We start from the raw sequence: 18182 nt of genomic DNA, 5'->3' as shown, positions 1-18182 counted from the left end.
CCACAGCTGAGCACTCAGTTATTTATACTCAGCACTTTGGCCAGTTATGAGTCTCTGCATTAATTACTACCTACCGTACAAAGAGGCTTCTCTGCGAAGTCGAGAGTAGCACAGCTCTATGGACATAAACGTACATATTTAGAAGGCAGTTAGACAGTAGGACCAGGCTTCTACCCCGGGGTCTTCCTAAATCATGAGCTTTTTGATCAGGTTTATAACATCAGGCATGAAATCCTTCCTGCAGGGCAGGCCTCGTAGTCAATCAGAAAGTGATTGGTCATCTCCATAACCATCATACCACTATGGCATCAGTGGGCACATCTTGCCAGGCATGTTGATATCATAGCATGAAGGGTCCATTACTGGGTAAGATGATTGATGATTGGTGTCTTTTCTCCCCCAGTATCCTGCACAGCACTATGTGAACTCGCTGGCACAGAGAGAGTTTCCTGGGCATTCTGGGCTGATTACTTCAAGTCTTGTATCCAACTTTTAGTCCATTTCACAAGTCAGGATTAAATCCCATTTTGTAGTTGAGGAAACTGAGGCACAAAGGAGATAACTAATTTCCTCTGAGGCTGCATAACTCACAAGCAGAGAACCAGGGACCTCAAGCCTGGCATTCAGGAACACCATGCTCCTGGTTTCTACTTTGTGCTGAGCACTGCTGACTTTGCCTCTGGGGTTTCTGTGAGACATCTGCAGCCTGGGCCAGGGTGACACTGTTTTGTGCTCTTGAAGGCATGGTCAAAGGGGAGTTAGCCTGGGACCCCAGAGAAGGCAGCCCTCTGATCCTGCAAAGCAGTGCAGCTTGCGACAGAGGGTCTTACCAAATTCCTTCTTCTCCCTCAGAGCACAAGCCCAGGCCACACATCCTCCCAAGATACTTGCGACTTCCTCATCCTCCTTCAGCCAGATGATAAAATAGCACAATGTGGTTCTCAAAAATGTACTCTGTCAAACTAAGCCTATCTTAGGCCGCAGCTCTGAGACATTCCAGTTCTCTCAAAGCAGCTGCTTTGTGCTTCAGGTTTTAATGTTCCAGACAGACATTAGTGTCCTGTCGCACAGCAGCCTTGTGACTGAAGATCATTGTGGTACTCTGCTATTGAGAGGCATTGCCTCCCTTTCCTGTCCCCAGTTTTTAAATCACTGAGATGAAGTTGGGATGGGCTCCAGAGAAGCAGCCCTCTGTATGTGGTCCTGTGATGGTCAACCTTAACTGCCAACTTGTTGGGATTTAGAGCCACCTAGGAAACACACTTCTGGCTGTGTCTGTGAGGGTGTTTCCAGGGAGAAAGTTTAACTGATGTGGGGGATCCATGTTGAATGTAGGTAGCACCGTCACATGGGCTGGGCTCCCGGAATGAAGAAAAGGAGAAGGTGAGCTGAGCAGTGGCATTCATTTCTCTCTGCTTCCTGACTGTAGATGCAGTGTGATCAGCCAGCTCACACTCCCGCTACCATGCCATGATGGACTTCTCTGCCATGATGGACTATACCCTCAAGCCATGAGTCAGCCAGCCCTCCTTCCTTAGCTACTTTGTTCAGGTATTTCAGACAACAGTGACAAATGTAACTAATAGAGACTCTAAGAAGGCAACCCTTTGTGGAGACCTGGGAACCTCTGGTCTTAAAGCCACCAGGCTCCTCTTCTTGGGATCCAAATTGGAGACCCTAGTAAGTGCCACCATAGCACATCAGAAGTTCTTTCTCTGTTGGTGTCAATGTAGTCAAGACCCATCCTGTCTTTCCCTTCAGGCAGTTGGGGCTCATAGCTCATCACACTGGTCTGTCCTCTTGTAAGAGGACACCCCCTAGGCAGACAGAAAGTTCTTATACCTACATGCCCAGGACAGAGAATGCTTCTGGGTCCCAGACATATAGGTGTAAGCAGCATGGCAGAGTACTTGGGTTTCACATTCCAAGTGATTCCAAATGATTCTCAGTTATATCAAGTTGGCAATTAACACTATTATAGGACCTAAACAACCAATCTTCTACCAGGATTGAGGTGGAGATGAAATCCATGATGTGTATAAAATCCTTGTAACCTTGTTTGGCCCTCCTAGAGCAGGGAAATCACCCTACAACCACCCAATGAGACCCTCATCCCATCTTCCTGCACCCTCCCTGTTGTATGCACTCACTACAAGGTAGCTTCACAATGCCAGGAGGCAGGTATTGTTAGTTTACAGGTGTGAACACCCAGGTGAGCCAAGCACATGCTCACCTCCAAAACTGGAAGTACTTAACCACTCCATCTGGGACGCGGGTGTCATCTTCCTTAAGAGCATTTGTTCACTTCTATAATTCGTCTTCCATAGCTGTGATAGAAATATCTGAGCCAATTTAGGAATTATTCATCTTCATCTCATGGTTTTAGAGGTTTCAGCCCATTATCCTTTGTCCCTGTTATTCCTAGGCTCAGAGTGAGGCAAGATGTCCCAGCAAGAAGCATGTGGTGGAGCAAGGCCACTCACCTCATGACAGACAGGAAATAGGAAGCTTGACAAGAAAGGGGTGGGGACAAGGCATATTTTACTAGGGCGTTGGTGAGCTGACCTCATTTCCTCCAGTTAGGCTCTACTCCCCTAAAGTTTGCAGTACCCACCCAAACAGTACCCCCAACTGGGGACCTTCAACCTATGAACCTATGGGGGACATTTCATATTTGAACCATAGCATTCATTTAGGTAATCACACCCTTCTAAGATAGTCTCAATTAAAATCTAAAATGAAATAGCTTTGCAGAAGTTATCAATAAGACAGAAGGTAATTTTTATTGGGTACCTGCTACTCATTGATCCATGATAGATATTATCACTCCTCCTTGTTATAGATAAAGATACTGGACCTAAGGCATTGTATATTTGTCAAAGGTAACACAGTGATGTCACAGTTAAGTGTAGATTCAATTCTCTCTCCCCTGTTAAACTGAATGTGAGCAACTTGGGGTTAGGAGTCACAACTTTCACACATGTATGGTAGGAGTAGAAGGAAGGAAGGAAGGAAGGAAGGAAGGAAGGAAGGAAGGAAGGAAGGAAGGAAGGAAGGAAGGAAGGAAGGAAGAAAAGCTGGTTGACTGGATGATTGGATGGATGGATGATTGAATGGATGGATGACTGGATGGATAGATGGATGATACACACATGGAAAAATGATTGGATGGATAGAAGGATGATTGGATGGATGGATGTTTGGGTGGATAGATGAATGATGCATGCATGGAAGGATGATTGGATGGGTGGATGATTGGATGGTGGATGCCTGGACAGATGGATGGTCATGTGACAGGTTGGGTCATGTGACAGGATGGTGGACTGAAGGGAGGAAGACATGAAAGAAGGAATCGCATCCAGAAGGGAGGACTGAAAATGATGGTGGATGAATGGCTGCCTGGCTGAGTGACATTTTGCAAAGCGTGGCCAACACCCACTGTGTACCACTCTACACTTTTGAAATGTGATGGTCTGAGGGTAAGAACAGGGCTAAAGAGTGCAGGAAATTCTGACGACTGCATCTCTGACTTCTGGGAACTGAGTGGACACCAACAGAGGCTGACAGAATCAGAGTGGGCCCTGGGCACGTGGTAGCATACACTAGGGAGCAGGCCTTCAGGATTGTGGGACAAAGAATGCTTTCCATGCTTTGCACGGAGGAGCCACATGCCCAACAGAACCAACAGAAGTCCTTCCCCTCTCTCCCATGGCCTCAGGACTTGACACTGGAGTCATTGTTTTCTTGTTTGTCCCCTGAGAATCCTTTTATTTTGTCTTAAGAGCACAAATTCCCCTCCCAAGGGAGTCCCTGCCTGCCTCTGGGCCATAGCGGAGAAGCTGTGGATATAGTCAAGCAATGTGCACCCACCTCCCACCCCTCCCCCCATCATTCTTATTGCTTTATCTGTGCTTGTTTTTAAAGACAGTCTAGGGAGTATTAGCTCCATTTGATGTTTATAAACATGAAGATCAGAGAAATGACATTTCTCCCTGGAGGTCACCCGCCTGGGATTCCATGGCAGGTCCACCCAGCTTCTCCCCTGTTCACACTGACCCAGTGGGGTCCTCCTCCCACTGTCACCCAAGGCCATCACGGAAACCACACCCCCACACTTGCCTGGGCTAGACCTGGAGCTGTTCTTAAAGTGTCCTAGCCCAGACCTAGTCATGTGATAGTGAGGATTTGAAGCTCGTATTCCCATCTATGACACTGGTCTATATTTATCCCTGAGCTCAGGAGAATAGGAAACTATCGTGCACCCTTGGGAATTTATGAGTGAAATAAACATTTAAATGTTTCTATAAGATTTATTAGAGGGGAGCAGAATGTGACCTGTTGTGTATGATTGGAGCGAGCTTGCTGGAGGTGGCACAGCCCCACAGAGGTTGGCTGACCCCAAGAAGAACAGAGATAGACCCCTGGGGAGGCTGGGTCCACAGGAAGAGGGACACGAACCCAGGGGCAATGCTGCCCCAGCCTGCTTCCCTCCTGCTGTGTGTCCTGTCCCATATGGATTCAGGGCTTCTTGGAGGAAGAGGCATCCCCATGAGGAGGTGTGCGGCATAGAGTGCTAAGAGAATATTGTCTGAAGAACACCGGAAACCAGGGGAAGTGCCAATAAAGACGAGCTGACAGACGGAGAAGCAGTGTGGCACATGGGAAGGATGCTGCCTGTGTTTGGTGTGGTCCTGGGGTAAAGCAATATTTTCAACGGCCAACTGCACACTCATGGACTGACTTCCCATCTTCTCATTTTCCTTTCATGATTACAGGAGGGTAGTGGGAATGATTACCCGTGGTTGTTAATGGGCATCCTGCAGAACTGATGGGCTCATGAGAGAACATGAGGGTTTAGAGCAAGGTGAAAGAGGGCTGAGGAACTGGCCTTTTCCTCTATGTCCGTGACCCATATGGGACATCTGTTGTCTGAGAAGAAGTTGGTGAGAGACAAATGGAGCCAGGGGAAGATGACCTTGTAGGCTGAGCTTCCTGGGAATCACTGACTGACAGGACTTATGTGGCCAAACGTCTAGGAGTTGGGGTGCCTGTTGGCTCTGATACCAGAAGGGCCAATCTGATGCCTTGATGACTCCTAATTTAGCTCTAAATTGCCAACCAGATCCAAGACCAAGAACATCAGTTTCCTAGAAACTAAATTCCCTAATGATAAACTTAGCACGAAGGTAATACTAAGCACTTACTATGTGCTAAGGGTGGCTGCATGGCTTTTCTGTCTGGGGCTAAGAGATTTGATGAATACAAATAATTAGATAAGTCCTTGCAATATTGGGACACATATCCCTCAAATCTGTTTGCTATTCATTTGAAATTAAAATACAACTGGGAACCTTGTGTTTTATCTGGAAATCCTATTTCTATATCAATTTGTTTAATTTTAACAATGTATTTGTGTGTGTGTGTGTGTGTGTGTGTGTGTGTGTGTGTGTGTGTGTGTGCGCACACTCAGGTTTCTCTACCTGATATTTTCCTGTTGGTTGTTTCTGGATGCTTTAAGAAGTAGTCAGAGTGTCAGTGAATTAAAATAAAATCTCTTTTCTTCAGCACCAATGCATGCTTGGAATTTGTAAAAGCTCCACCATGGGGATGGCAGATACACATGTGATACATGAGTAGAAAAATGAAATTTTAGCCAACATACGTCTCTTGTTCACCAGGGGATTTATATGAGAAGGGCCCTAACTAAGTAAGACAGACACAACAAGAGAATTTCTAGAGCTCAAATATTCAGTTGAAACAAAATCCTGTGCATATTATAGGAGTGTTGATTAGCCTTCCTGCAGCAAGAGTGACTCATGAACAAGAACCTGAGTGCCAGGGAGATTTCAAACCTAAATGTCTTGTACGCCAGAAAGGCAGGCCACACTGAGCCACTGGAGAGGCCATAGCAGAAGGGTTTGGGTCCATAGGCCTGAATGACAACCAGGCCAGGCTAGAATTCTTCTGACCATAGTTCCTATGCAGAAATATGGACCTGAGATTGCTTATTACTCAGTTTCAAGGAAAGCAGAAACTGAGGGGCTGGAGAGAGGGCTCAGCAGTCAAGAGCACTGACTGAGGACTTGGGTTAATTCCTGGCACCCACATGGCAGCACACTCCACACACACGGGAGGGAGGGAGGGAGGGAGGGAGGGAGGGAGGGAGGGAGGGAGGGAGGGAGGGAGGGAGGGAGGGAGAGAACTGAGGTAGTCCATATGTTCATTCGCTCATCTGTAGCCATATCATAATGTACTCCACATCAAAATATCACACCTTGAATATATGCAATTTCTATTTCTCAATTATACCCTCAGGAAGCTGAAACAGACAAACAACATGTGGAGTTGGTGACCTGTGGCAATGGCCTGGGGAGTCACACTGTGGGAAATGCTGCAGTTCCAAGGCCCTGCATGTTCCCCCAGCCCAGGCCTAACTCCATTTGTGTTTTGCTCTAAACCACCAGGACTCTCCCTCTGCAGGACCATTTTGCAGTCTTCCCACAATCATCCTGACGGGGGATGCCAGTTCACCTGAAGGAGAAACTGACCGAAACCTGATCAACAGGTGTGCAGCCCAGGCAGAGGAACAATGCTTTCTAAAATGGAGGGATCAATAGCTCTACTTCTAGAGATACTTTCTTCTTCTCTGAATCACTTTACTAATAAAGAGGACTGGGGATATAGTTCAGTTGGTAGCTTGCTTCTTACCATGCTGTGTGAAGCCCTGGGTTTAGTTCCCAGGATCACATAAACCGGGTATGGTGGGGTACACCTGTAACCGCAGCACTCAGTTGGAAACAGGAGATAAGCAGTGCAAGGTCATCCTTGGCTACACGGGGAGTTCAAATCCAGCCTGGGATACAAGAAACCTCATCTCAAAATTAAAATAAATATGGGCATGTAGCTTTTCAAAATGGGAACAAGAATTCAGGATTTTTTTCTCTATTATCTTCTTTCCCAAAATGAAGTTCTTGCTCTTGGATTTGGCCCCATATGTTTGGCCCTTTGAGAGTTTAAGAAAATCACAAGGCATCATGGCAGGGAAAATTTCCATAATATCAGCCCAGGTATTCTCAAACAAACCTGGAAGATGTGGGCCTGTGACTATAGAGCCCTGCTGTGGACAAATGGGGTCCTCCTTGGAAGATAATCCTTTGGAAGTGACAGTGGATCACCATCACAGGGATGTCACTGTCCCTGTTTCCCTCACCGTGGGCCCCTGCATTGATCTAGCTGGGATGAGGTTGTCTAGGTATCACTTACAATAAATTTAAAAGATACCTGTCAGGGATTGGGATACAGGTCTATGGGAAGGCGCTGGCCTGGCAAGTACGAGGCCCTAGGTTTGAGGAGCAACACCACCCACATTAGTCAGAGGGTGGTTCTCGTAAGATAGAGTGAAGCTGGGTGTGGTGGCACACTTCTTTAATCCCAGCCCTGGGGAGGTAGAGGCAGGTGGATCTCTGTGAGTTTGAGACCAGCCTAGGGCTACACAGAGAAACCCTGTCTCCGGGAGAAAACAAACCCAGAGTGAGTATGCACATCAAAGCCTTCTGCATCCATTAATTAAGGGTAGAAGCAAAAGGGCAGAGTGGATACCAAGGAGGATGTAAGAAATGAAAATACATGTATAATCAATGTGGGAGGGGGTGGAAAAATAAATAAAATAGCGAAGTCAGATAAGACAGCTTCATGGGGCTGGAGAGTTGGCTCAGCAGTCAAGAGCACATACTATTCTTGCAGAGGACCTGAGTTCGGTTCTCACCACCCAAATTCGGTTGCTCATAACCATCCGTAACTCCAGTTCCAGGAGAATCTGATGCCTTGGCCTCCTCATGCATCTGCAAATACATGCACACACATACATAATTAAAAATAAATCTTTAAAAAGAGCTACATGTAGCTGGGCAGTGGTAGTGTGTGCCTTTAATCCCAGCATTCAGGCAGCAGAGGCAGGTGGATCTCTGTAAGTCTGAGGCCAGCCTGGTCTACAGCCAAGGCTATACAGCAAAACCCTGTATCAAAACAAAATAAAAGCTTCATGTTTTGCAGGGCAGTCAAACCATGTTCTGATCTTCTCTCTCAAAAAAGAAATCATCCATGTCTCTACCAGCTCCTATGTTTATTTCATAAGGTTTCCACAAGACAGCTCTACATAGAGTCTGGGTCCTCATGTACAGTAAATACTGTAGTAAAGTTTCAGCCCTGAGAGCGGGCTTGGATACCTTGAGTGGGCAACAGAATGGCATAGAGAACTGCTGAGTCTATGATGTTCCCAGGGGCTCTGAGGTGGGAGAATGGAGTATGGCCTGGGAATTCATCCATTGAACATGCTCCTAAGGTGACAGTCAGAGGACTCCTGTGTGTGCCCATAAGATGATGCTCTGGGATAACACTGAGAGACTGTAGAGGCATCTCATCTACTTCTCTGAGTAGATTTCCTAACAGGATGACCATGCCCTGTCTTTCAGAGCTCCCAGCCCCCACCGAAGGCTTTCCCACCGACATCTGAAGGTCTCCACAGCTTCGCTGACTTCTGTGGGTAAGGGCTGGTCAATAGGAGGATGTATTTGAGTAGCAAGCATGAGCTGGCTGCGCTTAGTCGGCCTCGGCCTCTTTTCCTCTCCCAAGCTCAAAGGGTAGAGGAGATCAACCTCTCCATATTTGGGTCCAGAAGAAATGATGTCTAGTTTCAATGTCAGAATGAAGAAGATGACGAAGAAGACAGACAAGTGATGCTCAGCACTGGTCTCAAGGACAGAGTCAGGGGGCTGTACTGGGCAGGTGCACATCCAGGTGGGAATGTGCCCATGTGAAAGGCTGGTACTTGTGCTCACCTGCTGGTTCCTACTAGTGGTTTTTCAGACCTTCTTGGGACCATTAAAGGACAGGGGTCACATAGACTTGGTCTTTGTATTCAGTGTTGATTACACTGTATAAGGGGACTGGGAAATGAGCCGGTAGGGTTGCTAAAGGCCCATTCATGGGAGAACTAAGGAATCCAAGGTAAGAAGGGGCCCACTCTTCCCAGGGGAGAGGGAAGATGTGCAGACATTCCAAGGAAAGTGGTATTTGAGTTTCCCCTTAAAAAGACGGACACACAGGAGGGAGATTGGTGCTCTAGGTGGAAGAAGAGATGTGATAGGAAGCTGGAGTCGCCCCACAGTCCTGTAGCAGCCAAACGCCCAAATACTGTGCCGTGTCTATGTGTCACAACCACTGCAAAGGATGGAGCCTCATTTTAGCTTGCTCTAAAATAATAAGGTCCTCTTCCTGTCCCCTCCCCCTTCTCCTTCCCCCTCTCCTTGTTGTCTTCCTCCACCACCGTCTCCTCCTCCTTCAGGGTCTATGGTTTCAGGTACTGTGGGATCCAGGTGCTCCATTTGGGTTGCTAGGTAGTGTACCATTCCGTCTCTCATCTCCTTTAATGTGCGAGCCTTTCTCCTGGGAAGACTCTTCGTTCATGAGAACAAATGTCTGGCTGCACCTCCACACTTCTGTCTCTTCTGTGAAGCCCTTCTTCCCTCTCAGTTCCCATGATGGTTTCTCACTAGCCTCATGTAGTCACCCCTAGCCCATCCCTGGGGCTGCCTAGATGGTATTGCTTGACTGGCCAGAGCTGGTTTGGGACCCACTTCCACTTCACCTTGGCTCTTGAAGCAGAGTTGTGGGTGGGGATGGCTAGCTCTTCCTGAGTCGTTTAATGGTGATTCAGAGGGTTTCTCCTGGTGAAGATGAAGAGCCACTTCTGGAAGAGGCATGCCTGGAGGCAGGGGAGGCAGACTGGGAGTGAACCACAGAAGGGCTAGAGTCAGGACAAGGTCTTGGAAGGAGGATGTAGGGCCAGCAAAGTTGGTGATCTGTTTAGATGTGGTGCTGGGGACTCTGAGTAGTTTCCATAGGATGAGGCAGGAGAACAGCATGATCAGATATGGCTGCTAGAAAGGTCATTCTATAGGCAATAGACCATGGGGCAGAGATTGGCTTGAAGACAGGGGCTTCTCAGGGGGCTGATGGAACTGTTTAAGTAAGAGCTTGTAAACAGGAATAGAAACAGGGACAGGTCCCAAGGACACTTATAGGTAACTGCTATGCCTGGGCCAGGTCTTGGACATGGAAACTGAGGAAGAAGGGATGCCTGGAGTGACCATTATTCCCTGAGCACCTGTCAAGGAGATAGTGCCATCCAGTCAGCTCATTCAGGGCACTTCTGGAGAAGGGGCAGTTTGGGGAAGGATGAGCAGGAAAAAGAGAAAGGTGACCATGGGATTGAAGCTGGGGCTCACGACAGCAGCCTTGAGCTTCGTCCCTAGCTACACAGCGACTAACTAGCTTGTAAAGAAACGGAGCATGAAGGCAGGACTCCCTGGAAAGCAGAGTTAGGACAGCTCTTGGAACCAAAGTGTGCTTCCTGAACCTTTCTGACAGAGGTTAGAAGCCAGAGGAGCCAGGCCTACTGAGGAAGCCACTGTCTGTCTCCATGCCCTCCATCCTGACATGAGTATATAGCTAAGTTCTGAGGTGGCAGTGGAAGTTCATTCTTTTTCTACAGATCCCACAGGACATGTCATTGACTTGGTAAATGACCAGCTGCCAGACATCAGCATCTCAGAGGAGGACAAGAAGAAAAACCTGGCACTTCTGGAAGAAGCCAAGTCGGTGAGTGAGCGATTCCTGACCCGCCGCGGGAGGAAATCAAGGAGCAGCCCCGGAGACTCCCCATCAGGTAGGGCAGGACCAGCAGCAGGGCAGGTAGCTGCCCTGAGCCCCTCTGAGGCTGGGCTGAGGGGGGGGGGCGTGTGGGAGGCCCCAGCTGCAGAGGGACCTTGTTTCCAAGAGGGTGGGCTTCAAGTGGCCTCTTCCCTTTGCCTTCAGGTTCTAGAAGGCCTAAGCCTTGCAGAGATGCCCCCTTGAGAAGCCATTGTGTTCAGCTTCCAGAGTTCTAATACACCCAGCCAACTCTACCTCTGAGAACTCTTCTGTGTTTGCTTTTGGGCCTTCCCCATGGGTGGACAAATACCATTCCAGATGATACCCATGTTCTTATTTGGTCCCAACATCTCTCCTTCATCAATGCCTAGGTCCATAGCACTCATGCAGAGAAACCCTGTGCAATTCCCACATGCACTGACCCTTTTGTGGCCCTGCACAGCACAGTCTGCCTAACCTTCCTACCCTCCCTCTGAAGACCCTGCTCTGGGGTGGTCATCTCCCTAGCATAGGTCTGAGGAGGCCGTCAAGGCTCCTTCTCCAACTCTGGAGAAGAGACAGACTTCGAGAGAAATTCTGGGCTAGAGAGATGATTTTCCCAGGACCCTCTGCCACCCTGAGCTGTGGTTCCTCTCCTTCCTGAAAGCAAAGATGATGTGGGTTTTAGACTAATGATCTTGGAGGACAAGGAGAGCGTTTGAAATCAGAGTGGTCCTACAACATCTAAAGACTGCAGCCTTGCATGCTTTTCCTGGCAAACAATGCCAGGTCCTCAGTTTCTAGAAAGTTCTCCAAGGTCAGGCCTAGCAGGCTAAGGAATAGGACCCCATACTGGAAATTACTTGAAGACCCCTCTGCTGAGTTGGCCATAGCAAAAGTTGGGGTGTAATAGATCCAGCCCTTGACTTTGACAAGGCAGTCTGGGTTCCTGGGGTGAAATCTCCGAGAGGAGCATTTGTTAGATGGTAGAAGTCATAGCCCTTCATGAATGCCAGCCAGGTGTTGTTTGTTTCTACAGCTGTTTCCCCAAACCTCAGCCCCGGAGCTTCTCCTACACCCTCTAGGAGCTGCTCACTCACCATCTCCACGCCACCAGGTGAGGCTGACCCCACCCCCCCACCCCCATGGGGGCAGGCTTTGAGGGTTGGGAATAATATGGCAGGCAGCAGAAGACAGGCTGAGTGAGGGCAGGGCCGAGGTCACGGGAAGGGGGCTATGATGGGTGCTCTTTGCTCAGAGAGGGGTCATCACAGATAATTTTGACTCCTCCTATTTGGACCACTCTGAGTTTTGTTTGTTTTTGTGGTGCTAGGGCTGAACCTAGGCCCTCACGCATGCAAGGTAAGCACTCTACCACCAGGCTACATCTCCAAGCCTAGGATGCATTTCAGGATCTTCCTTCCCAGGCTGTGTTCAGAGCCATGCCCTCAGCCACCAGAGTACCACAGTGGGCAGCCTGCCCTTGCCAGTGCTGGAGGGCAAGCCCAGGATCCAATATGCACAGATGCTTCCTAATTATCAAACCTTGAGGTCCCCCATGACTTACTTTCCTTATTTGGTTCCCATGGTAATTTAATGCTGGCAGGTGAGCAGCAACAGTGCTTTGGCTGCCAGACCTTACAACTGATGGCTCAAAGAGGTTTTGTGTGTGTGTGTGAGGGACAGGGGGCAGGGCTGAACTGATGTCAAAGTGACAAATGCAGGGCTAGGTGATGCCATCACTTACCTTCCCTGGCGCATTGCAGGTTTCGACACGGGCAGTGGCCCACAGTCCCCTTTGTCGGGAGCACCGCCACAGGTAACACCACACCCGTGTGCTACTTCTAGGCCAGTGGATCTTTTTCCTACCACCCCTGGACCCTCCATAGCCCCTGCATGAGGGAGGCACGGGGTGAAGGGGGGCGTTTGCACACCCTGCTAAGCTTCAAGAGGGAGCAGGCCTCCTCCCACTGCTGCTGACCTGTGTTTTCTCCCTCAGCCAAAGGGGCATGAGGCCGACATCTCCTCACCTCACCTCGGAGAGCCTGTGAGTTTGTGCTTTGCCCGCTTGCAAAGATCTGAACGTGGGGGACATAGTCTCAGAAGCCTGGGCTGGCGCCCAGGCACCCTCCAGATGTGTGGACGTGGATGTGTAGAGGGTGGGTGCTGGGGCAAGCAGACGATGCCTCCCTCTTATGAGATGGAAGTCTGAGAGGGAAAGAGGTCAGGCAGACCCCGGAAGAGTGATCCTGTACCCCAAAATCGAGCCACAGTCAGACATATCAGCTGCTCCTCTCAGCTTCAGAGAAGTTGCAGGAAAAGCTGAGACTGACCGCATTTGCATGTACATAAATAGGCCTCTTGTCAAGGTCTGAGTCTCCTCAGCCTGCCTCCAGGGTCCCAACGTTACCTGTCTTTTTCAGAATGTCTCCAAAGGGCTAGCCGACCGGAAGCAGAATGACCAGAGGAAAGTGTCTCAAGGCAGACTGGCTCCTCGCTCTCCCACGGTGGAGAAATCCAAAGCACTTACAGTAGAACAAAAGGAAAACTTTGACCCCCTTCAGCATCCGGAGGCCACACCCATGGCTCAGGCTTCTGGAGCAAGCATCAGTGGGAAAATGGCCCTGAACAGCCCCCAGCCTGGCCCTGCCGAGATGGAGCTAGGGAGGCAGCTCCTGAAGACAGCCAAGGAAGGCAGCCCTCTGCCCAGAAGCACAGTACAAGGCTCAGGAGGAACTGTCTCTCCACATCCCCAGGGACAAGGCTCTGCTGGAGAGCCTGTGGGGCCCAAGGCTGGCCCCAAAGCTGAGCTGCGGCCCCCTGTGTCCCGGCCCCCCTTGATACGGGGAGTCTCCTGGGACAGCAGCCCTGACGAACCTGGTCCCCTGCTGCAGAAGGTACTTGCCAAGCTGCCTCTGGCGGAGGAAGAGAAGCGGTTTCCAGGCAAAGCCAAGCCAGCCAAGCCACCGGGGCTCAAAGACTTCCAGATACAAGTTCAGCCTGTGCGCATGCAGAAGCTGACCAAGCTTCGGGAGGTGGGTTCCTGACCTGCTGCACAGCGTGTGCATGCCAGGTCCCCCATGAGCTACAGACTTTTGTACTCAGGCTGGGCCCTGCCTGAGACAGGGCAGCTTGGACCTCAGGGAATCCCAAACTTGACCCTGAGAAGCCGGTTCCGTCAGTGTCACATCTCCATAGCAGCACCTTCAGGTGCCTTTGGCTCTTGCTAATAGATAGAAGTCAGCCTGAGACACAGTGGTCACACTTAGCCACGCTCAGGGGAAGCTGGCCATATGGAATCCTTATCCTGGGCTATCTTCCTCCTCCAGCTAGAGCTAGGGGCAAGAGCCTTTGATGGAGTATCTGGTCATGCCTAGACTTGGGCAAGACCAGCATAAGCAGGCTTTTCTTTTGTAATGGCATCCAGCCTGCCCTCCTGGTACCTATTAACCAAGGACCTTAGACTCAAGGACCACTCTGATGATGTCCACAAAGGGCTGCTCTTCCATGGTGAATTTCTTTCAGTGAAATTTCTTCAACTTCCATTGGTCATCAAATTAGGACAGTGGTCAGTCAGGGGGCTACCCTGCTATACAATGTGAGACTGTGGAGGAGGAAGGGGAGGCCAGATTGTAAAAGGGAGGGGTTAACTGGATTAAAATAGTCCTGATTCAGTCCCTTCTCTCTCAGAAGGCTAACCTCAATCCAGGTCAAGGAGACTGAGATCCTATAGATTAGGGCCTGGAGGAGGATGCCGTCCCCTGGCTCTTCTACTGGGGAGAGGAAGTGAGGGTCTGTAGGGCTCCAGCTCCAATGGGGATATCTACACTAGCAAGGTCACACCCTAACAGGCCACTGTGCTGTCCAGAGAGCTTCCCTGAGGCTGAGCAAGTGGCTCAGTTGTAGAGTGTGTGCACACCAGCATGCACAAAGATCTGGGTTCTCAGAATCGCATAAAACCATGTGTGGTGGTAGCTCAGGCCTATAATGCCAGCACCCAAGGGGCAGAGGCAGGAGGATCAGAAATTCAATGTCATGTTCAGCTATATAGTGACTTTGAAGCCAGTCATAGATAGATATAGATGATAGGTAGGTAGGTAGGTAGGTAGATAGATAGATAGATAGATAGATAGATAGATAGATAGATAGATAGATAGATAGATAGAAAGAATCTTGATCTTCTCTGATGTTTTGGGGTGGAGGCTTGGGAAGATGAACACTCCACATAGAACCCCCATCCTCCACTCCGGAGCCCAGGGTACCTGGCAGCTTAGAACAAGGTCTGGCAGAGCCACCCACAGTGGGCCTCACCCCACATCTGTGATGAAGGCAAGAGGAAACGAAGTGGGCAGACATCTGGGGGTTCACCATCATGCTCTTCAAATGCTAGGAGATTTAGCCACTCCCTCAGAACTCCCCACATCCCTTCAGGTCACTCTCACTCAGCAAAGGAAGTTGCAGAGAGCCCAGAGGCTCATGCCCCCAGCTGGTCCGGCAACGGCGCACACTCTGCACCCTGTCCGCTGTGCTGACCGCTGAGGGGCTCTGGACCTCTGGCTTGCTAAGTGTATCAGCAGGGGCGTGGCCTGGGTTCTGTTGGCTCCTGAGTGCTCTCTCTTGGCCTCTTTCTTTCCTCTTTTACTCAGAGGCCAGTCACTCAAGTGACTTCTGTCACCTAGGAGGCTGAAAACTCTTGGATACCACCAGGATCCCACTAGAGGGCTCTAGTCTGACAGGAACTAGCTTGGAGCAAGAGTGGCCTGCTGGGTCCACCAACACCCTCAACCTAGCTCCGCCTGCTCAGTCCCCCAGGCAGACTCTCAGGCCATAAAGGTCATTGAAGAAGGAGAATCACTTAACAGAAGAGGAGGGCAGGAAGCCACTGCCAGCTACGAGTCCTTCAAAAATTGCTCCCAGAAGCAGCTGCATGCATATTCAGGACCTACTGTCAAAGTCCTTAGTCCCTGAGGACTCCACAGTCCCCTTACTCCACAGTAAGGCCAGGCAGTTCATGTCCCCTGAGGCCCAGAACTTACAAGCAAGGTGGTTCTTAACACTATGAGCACGGCACAAATGGTTGGATTTCATGATGAGCCTGGCACAAATGGTTGGACTTCAGGCCCTTTTATGGGCCTGGAGAGGACCTTGTGCCCCCCTGGCCTCCCCATACCACGTCATGCCAACTTACCCACTCTGGCCACTGTCCTTGGAAACCCACCTAAGGCTGAGTGGTAACAGAGCCATAGGGAACAGAGAGAAGAGTCTAGCCTGGTGTCGTCGTGGTTGTCTGAACTGTGTCTGTTCCTCTTCTCACCAAGGAACACATCATGATGAGAAACCAGAACCTGGTGGGGTTCAAGCTTCCTGAACTGAGTGAAGCTGCAGAGCAGGACAAAGGTAGGTTGCTGGGGCCTGCTTGCCCCCCCTCCTTGTCCCCCCTGCTTGCCCTGCTGCTTGTCCCCCCTGCTTGCCCCCCCTGCTTGTCCCCCCTGCTTGCCCTGCTGCTTGTCCCCCCTGCTTGCCCTCCCCGCTTGCCCTCCCTGCTTGCCCCCCCGCTTGCCCTCCCTGCTTGCCCCCCTGCTTGCCCCCCCTGCTTGCCCCCCCTGCTTGCCCTCCCTGCTTGGCCCCCCTGCTTGCCCTCCCTGCTTGCCCCCCCTGCTTGCTCTCCCCACTTTCCCCCCTGCTTGCCCTCCCTTCTTGCTCCCCCCCCCCCCGCTTGCCCTCCTCCCTCCTTGCCCTCCCTGCATGCCCTCCCCTCTTGCCCCCCCCCCACTTGCCCTCCCTGCGTGCCCTCCCAGGACTGGCTAGTCCACTGAGTCAAGGGTGTTCTACATGCAAACACTAGATTTTCCATCAGTACTTGTGCCTGAGTGGGGGAAGCCCTTTGAACAGCCCACTGAGGCAGAGCATGCCCAAGCCTGTCTCCTTCCTGCCACCCCAGCCCCGTTAGTGACAGTGGGTCTAGAAAGTGCCCCAGGCCTGAACTTTTGGCATTGCCTTCCCCCTCACACCCAGGAAGCCACCCAAATAGATCGGTTCCTCTTTCCAAGACACCAGCGCTCTCTCTTTCTAATCTGCTGTCACCACAAAGTCCACAACCAAGCCCTGCCCTCCGCCCTCCAGGGCTTTGCTCTCCACTGCCCCCACACTCTACCACACTTCTCTGAAAATAAGGCAAGAGGCTGGACCCTCCCTGTTCCCGCCTTAGTCTGTTCTTTCCTTGAGTTCGCTGATGTCCCAGTGTGAGCCCCAGCTGTTCACCCTGGCTCTGCTGCTGACTGAACAAGCTGCCGGCCTCACCAGACCCAATCCCCCCTCACACCCTGTAACACGGGCTGCCTTGAACGCTATCAAGGAGAGTACATGAATTAACTGTATTTACAGTGTACCCAGAACAGCACCTGGTACATGTCGCGATCCCTAGAGGCCGCAAGAGTCAGTCTATATGTACACACGTGTGTCTTTACACATATTGTAGGCTGCATGCTTACAACGGTGCCTGGCACTAATAGGCCCTGAGTAAGTGTTTATGAAGGATCAAACGGATGAGGTTGTAAGAGTTCACAGAGGAGTTTCTGACTTAGAGTTTCTGAGATAGTTGCATAAAAGCGACCTATACCAGAGTGCTTCATGATGGGCAAAGGAGAAGGAAGGTGTTCGGAGGGATACTTCTAGAAGGGCAGGCTCCCTGTCCTTCCCTCTTCCCCAGGCCTGTACCCTGGGAACACTCACCACCTTGCCCCTGTGCTCTGTATATTCTCTGTTCCCGTCACCCCTGCCCTCTGAATCATTGTACCTGTGTCTTAAAGCGGTGGGTAAGTCCGCCTACTCTAAATTCCCCCTTTCCTGGCTTATTTTGTATTTATGTCTAGATCTTATCTTTGCTTTTGTTGGCATTTAGTAATCTGTTAAGTGGTGATGTATACAGTGTTATGTATGACACATATGTGGCATTAACTGTACTGTTTTCATCATTCTCAGCATGTGGTTCAGTGGCTTTGAGTCCAGTCATGGTCTATCGTGCAGCCGTCACCCCTGTCCATCCACAGAGCCTTTTCATCTTCCCCAATTGCAGCTCCACACCCACAAGACGCCAGCTGCCCATGCCCCTCCCCCAGCCCCTTGCTGCCACCATGCCACTTCCTGTTTGTGTGGACTGTGCCTTCTCCAGGTCCCTCACATAAACAAGACTGTACAATATTTTACCCTGCGTCTTTTAATGTCATCTCAGTAAATTCTCTCTAGCATTTTGCAGACTAAGTCATTTGGGACTCTGATTCAATCTTCTCCCAGGAAACTAAGAGGCAGGGATGTCTGCTTTCATTGACTGTTAAGAAACTGAGGCCCCAAGAGCTACTGATGTCATCACGTGGTTAGCCATCCCAGGAGCAGTTCTCAAACATGTTTTGGCTTCATTTTATTTTAAATAAACTAATCCAGAGGAGACCAGCTCATGGGGAGCAGGACAGTGACTGCAAGAGCACTTTCTGGAA

General features: G+C 50.2%; 1 protein-coding gene across 7 annotated transcripts in view; it reads left to right on the top strand.

Annotated features, from left to right (window-relative positions):
* Positions 1-18182, top strand: part of Irag1 (inositol 1,4,5-triphosphate receptor associated 1) — a 121856-nt gene that overhangs the window by 55023 nt on the left and 48651 nt on the right. For all 7 annotated transcript variants that reach the window (XM_076550248.1, XM_006978591.4, XM_076550251.1 and 4 more), the window contains 8 exons: positions 6465-6565; positions 8472-8542; positions 10553-10726; positions 11729-11806; positions 12456-12508; positions 12689-12736; positions 13113-13724; positions 16008-16086. In XM_076550248.1, coding sequence (XP_076406363.1) covers positions 6465-6565; positions 8472-8542; positions 10553-10726; positions 11729-11806; positions 12456-12508; positions 12689-12736; positions 13113-13724; positions 16008-16086 — 1216 coding nt within the window. The remainder of the gene's footprint in view (positions 1-6464; positions 6566-8471; positions 8543-10552; positions 10727-11728; positions 11807-12455; positions 12509-12688; positions 12737-13112; positions 13725-16007; positions 16087-18182) is intronic.

The sequence above is a fragment of the Peromyscus maniculatus genome, chromosome 1 (assembly GCF_049852395.1).
Source record: "Peromyscus maniculatus bairdii isolate BWxNUB_F1_BW_parent chromosome 1, HU_Pman_BW_mat_3.1, whole genome shotgun sequence".
Classification (NCBI taxonomy): Eukaryota; Metazoa; Chordata; class Mammalia; order Rodentia; family Cricetidae; genus Peromyscus; species Peromyscus maniculatus.
The sequence above is the reverse complement of the archived record's forward strand: the minus strand, read 5'-3'. Positions and strand labels throughout refer to the sequence as shown.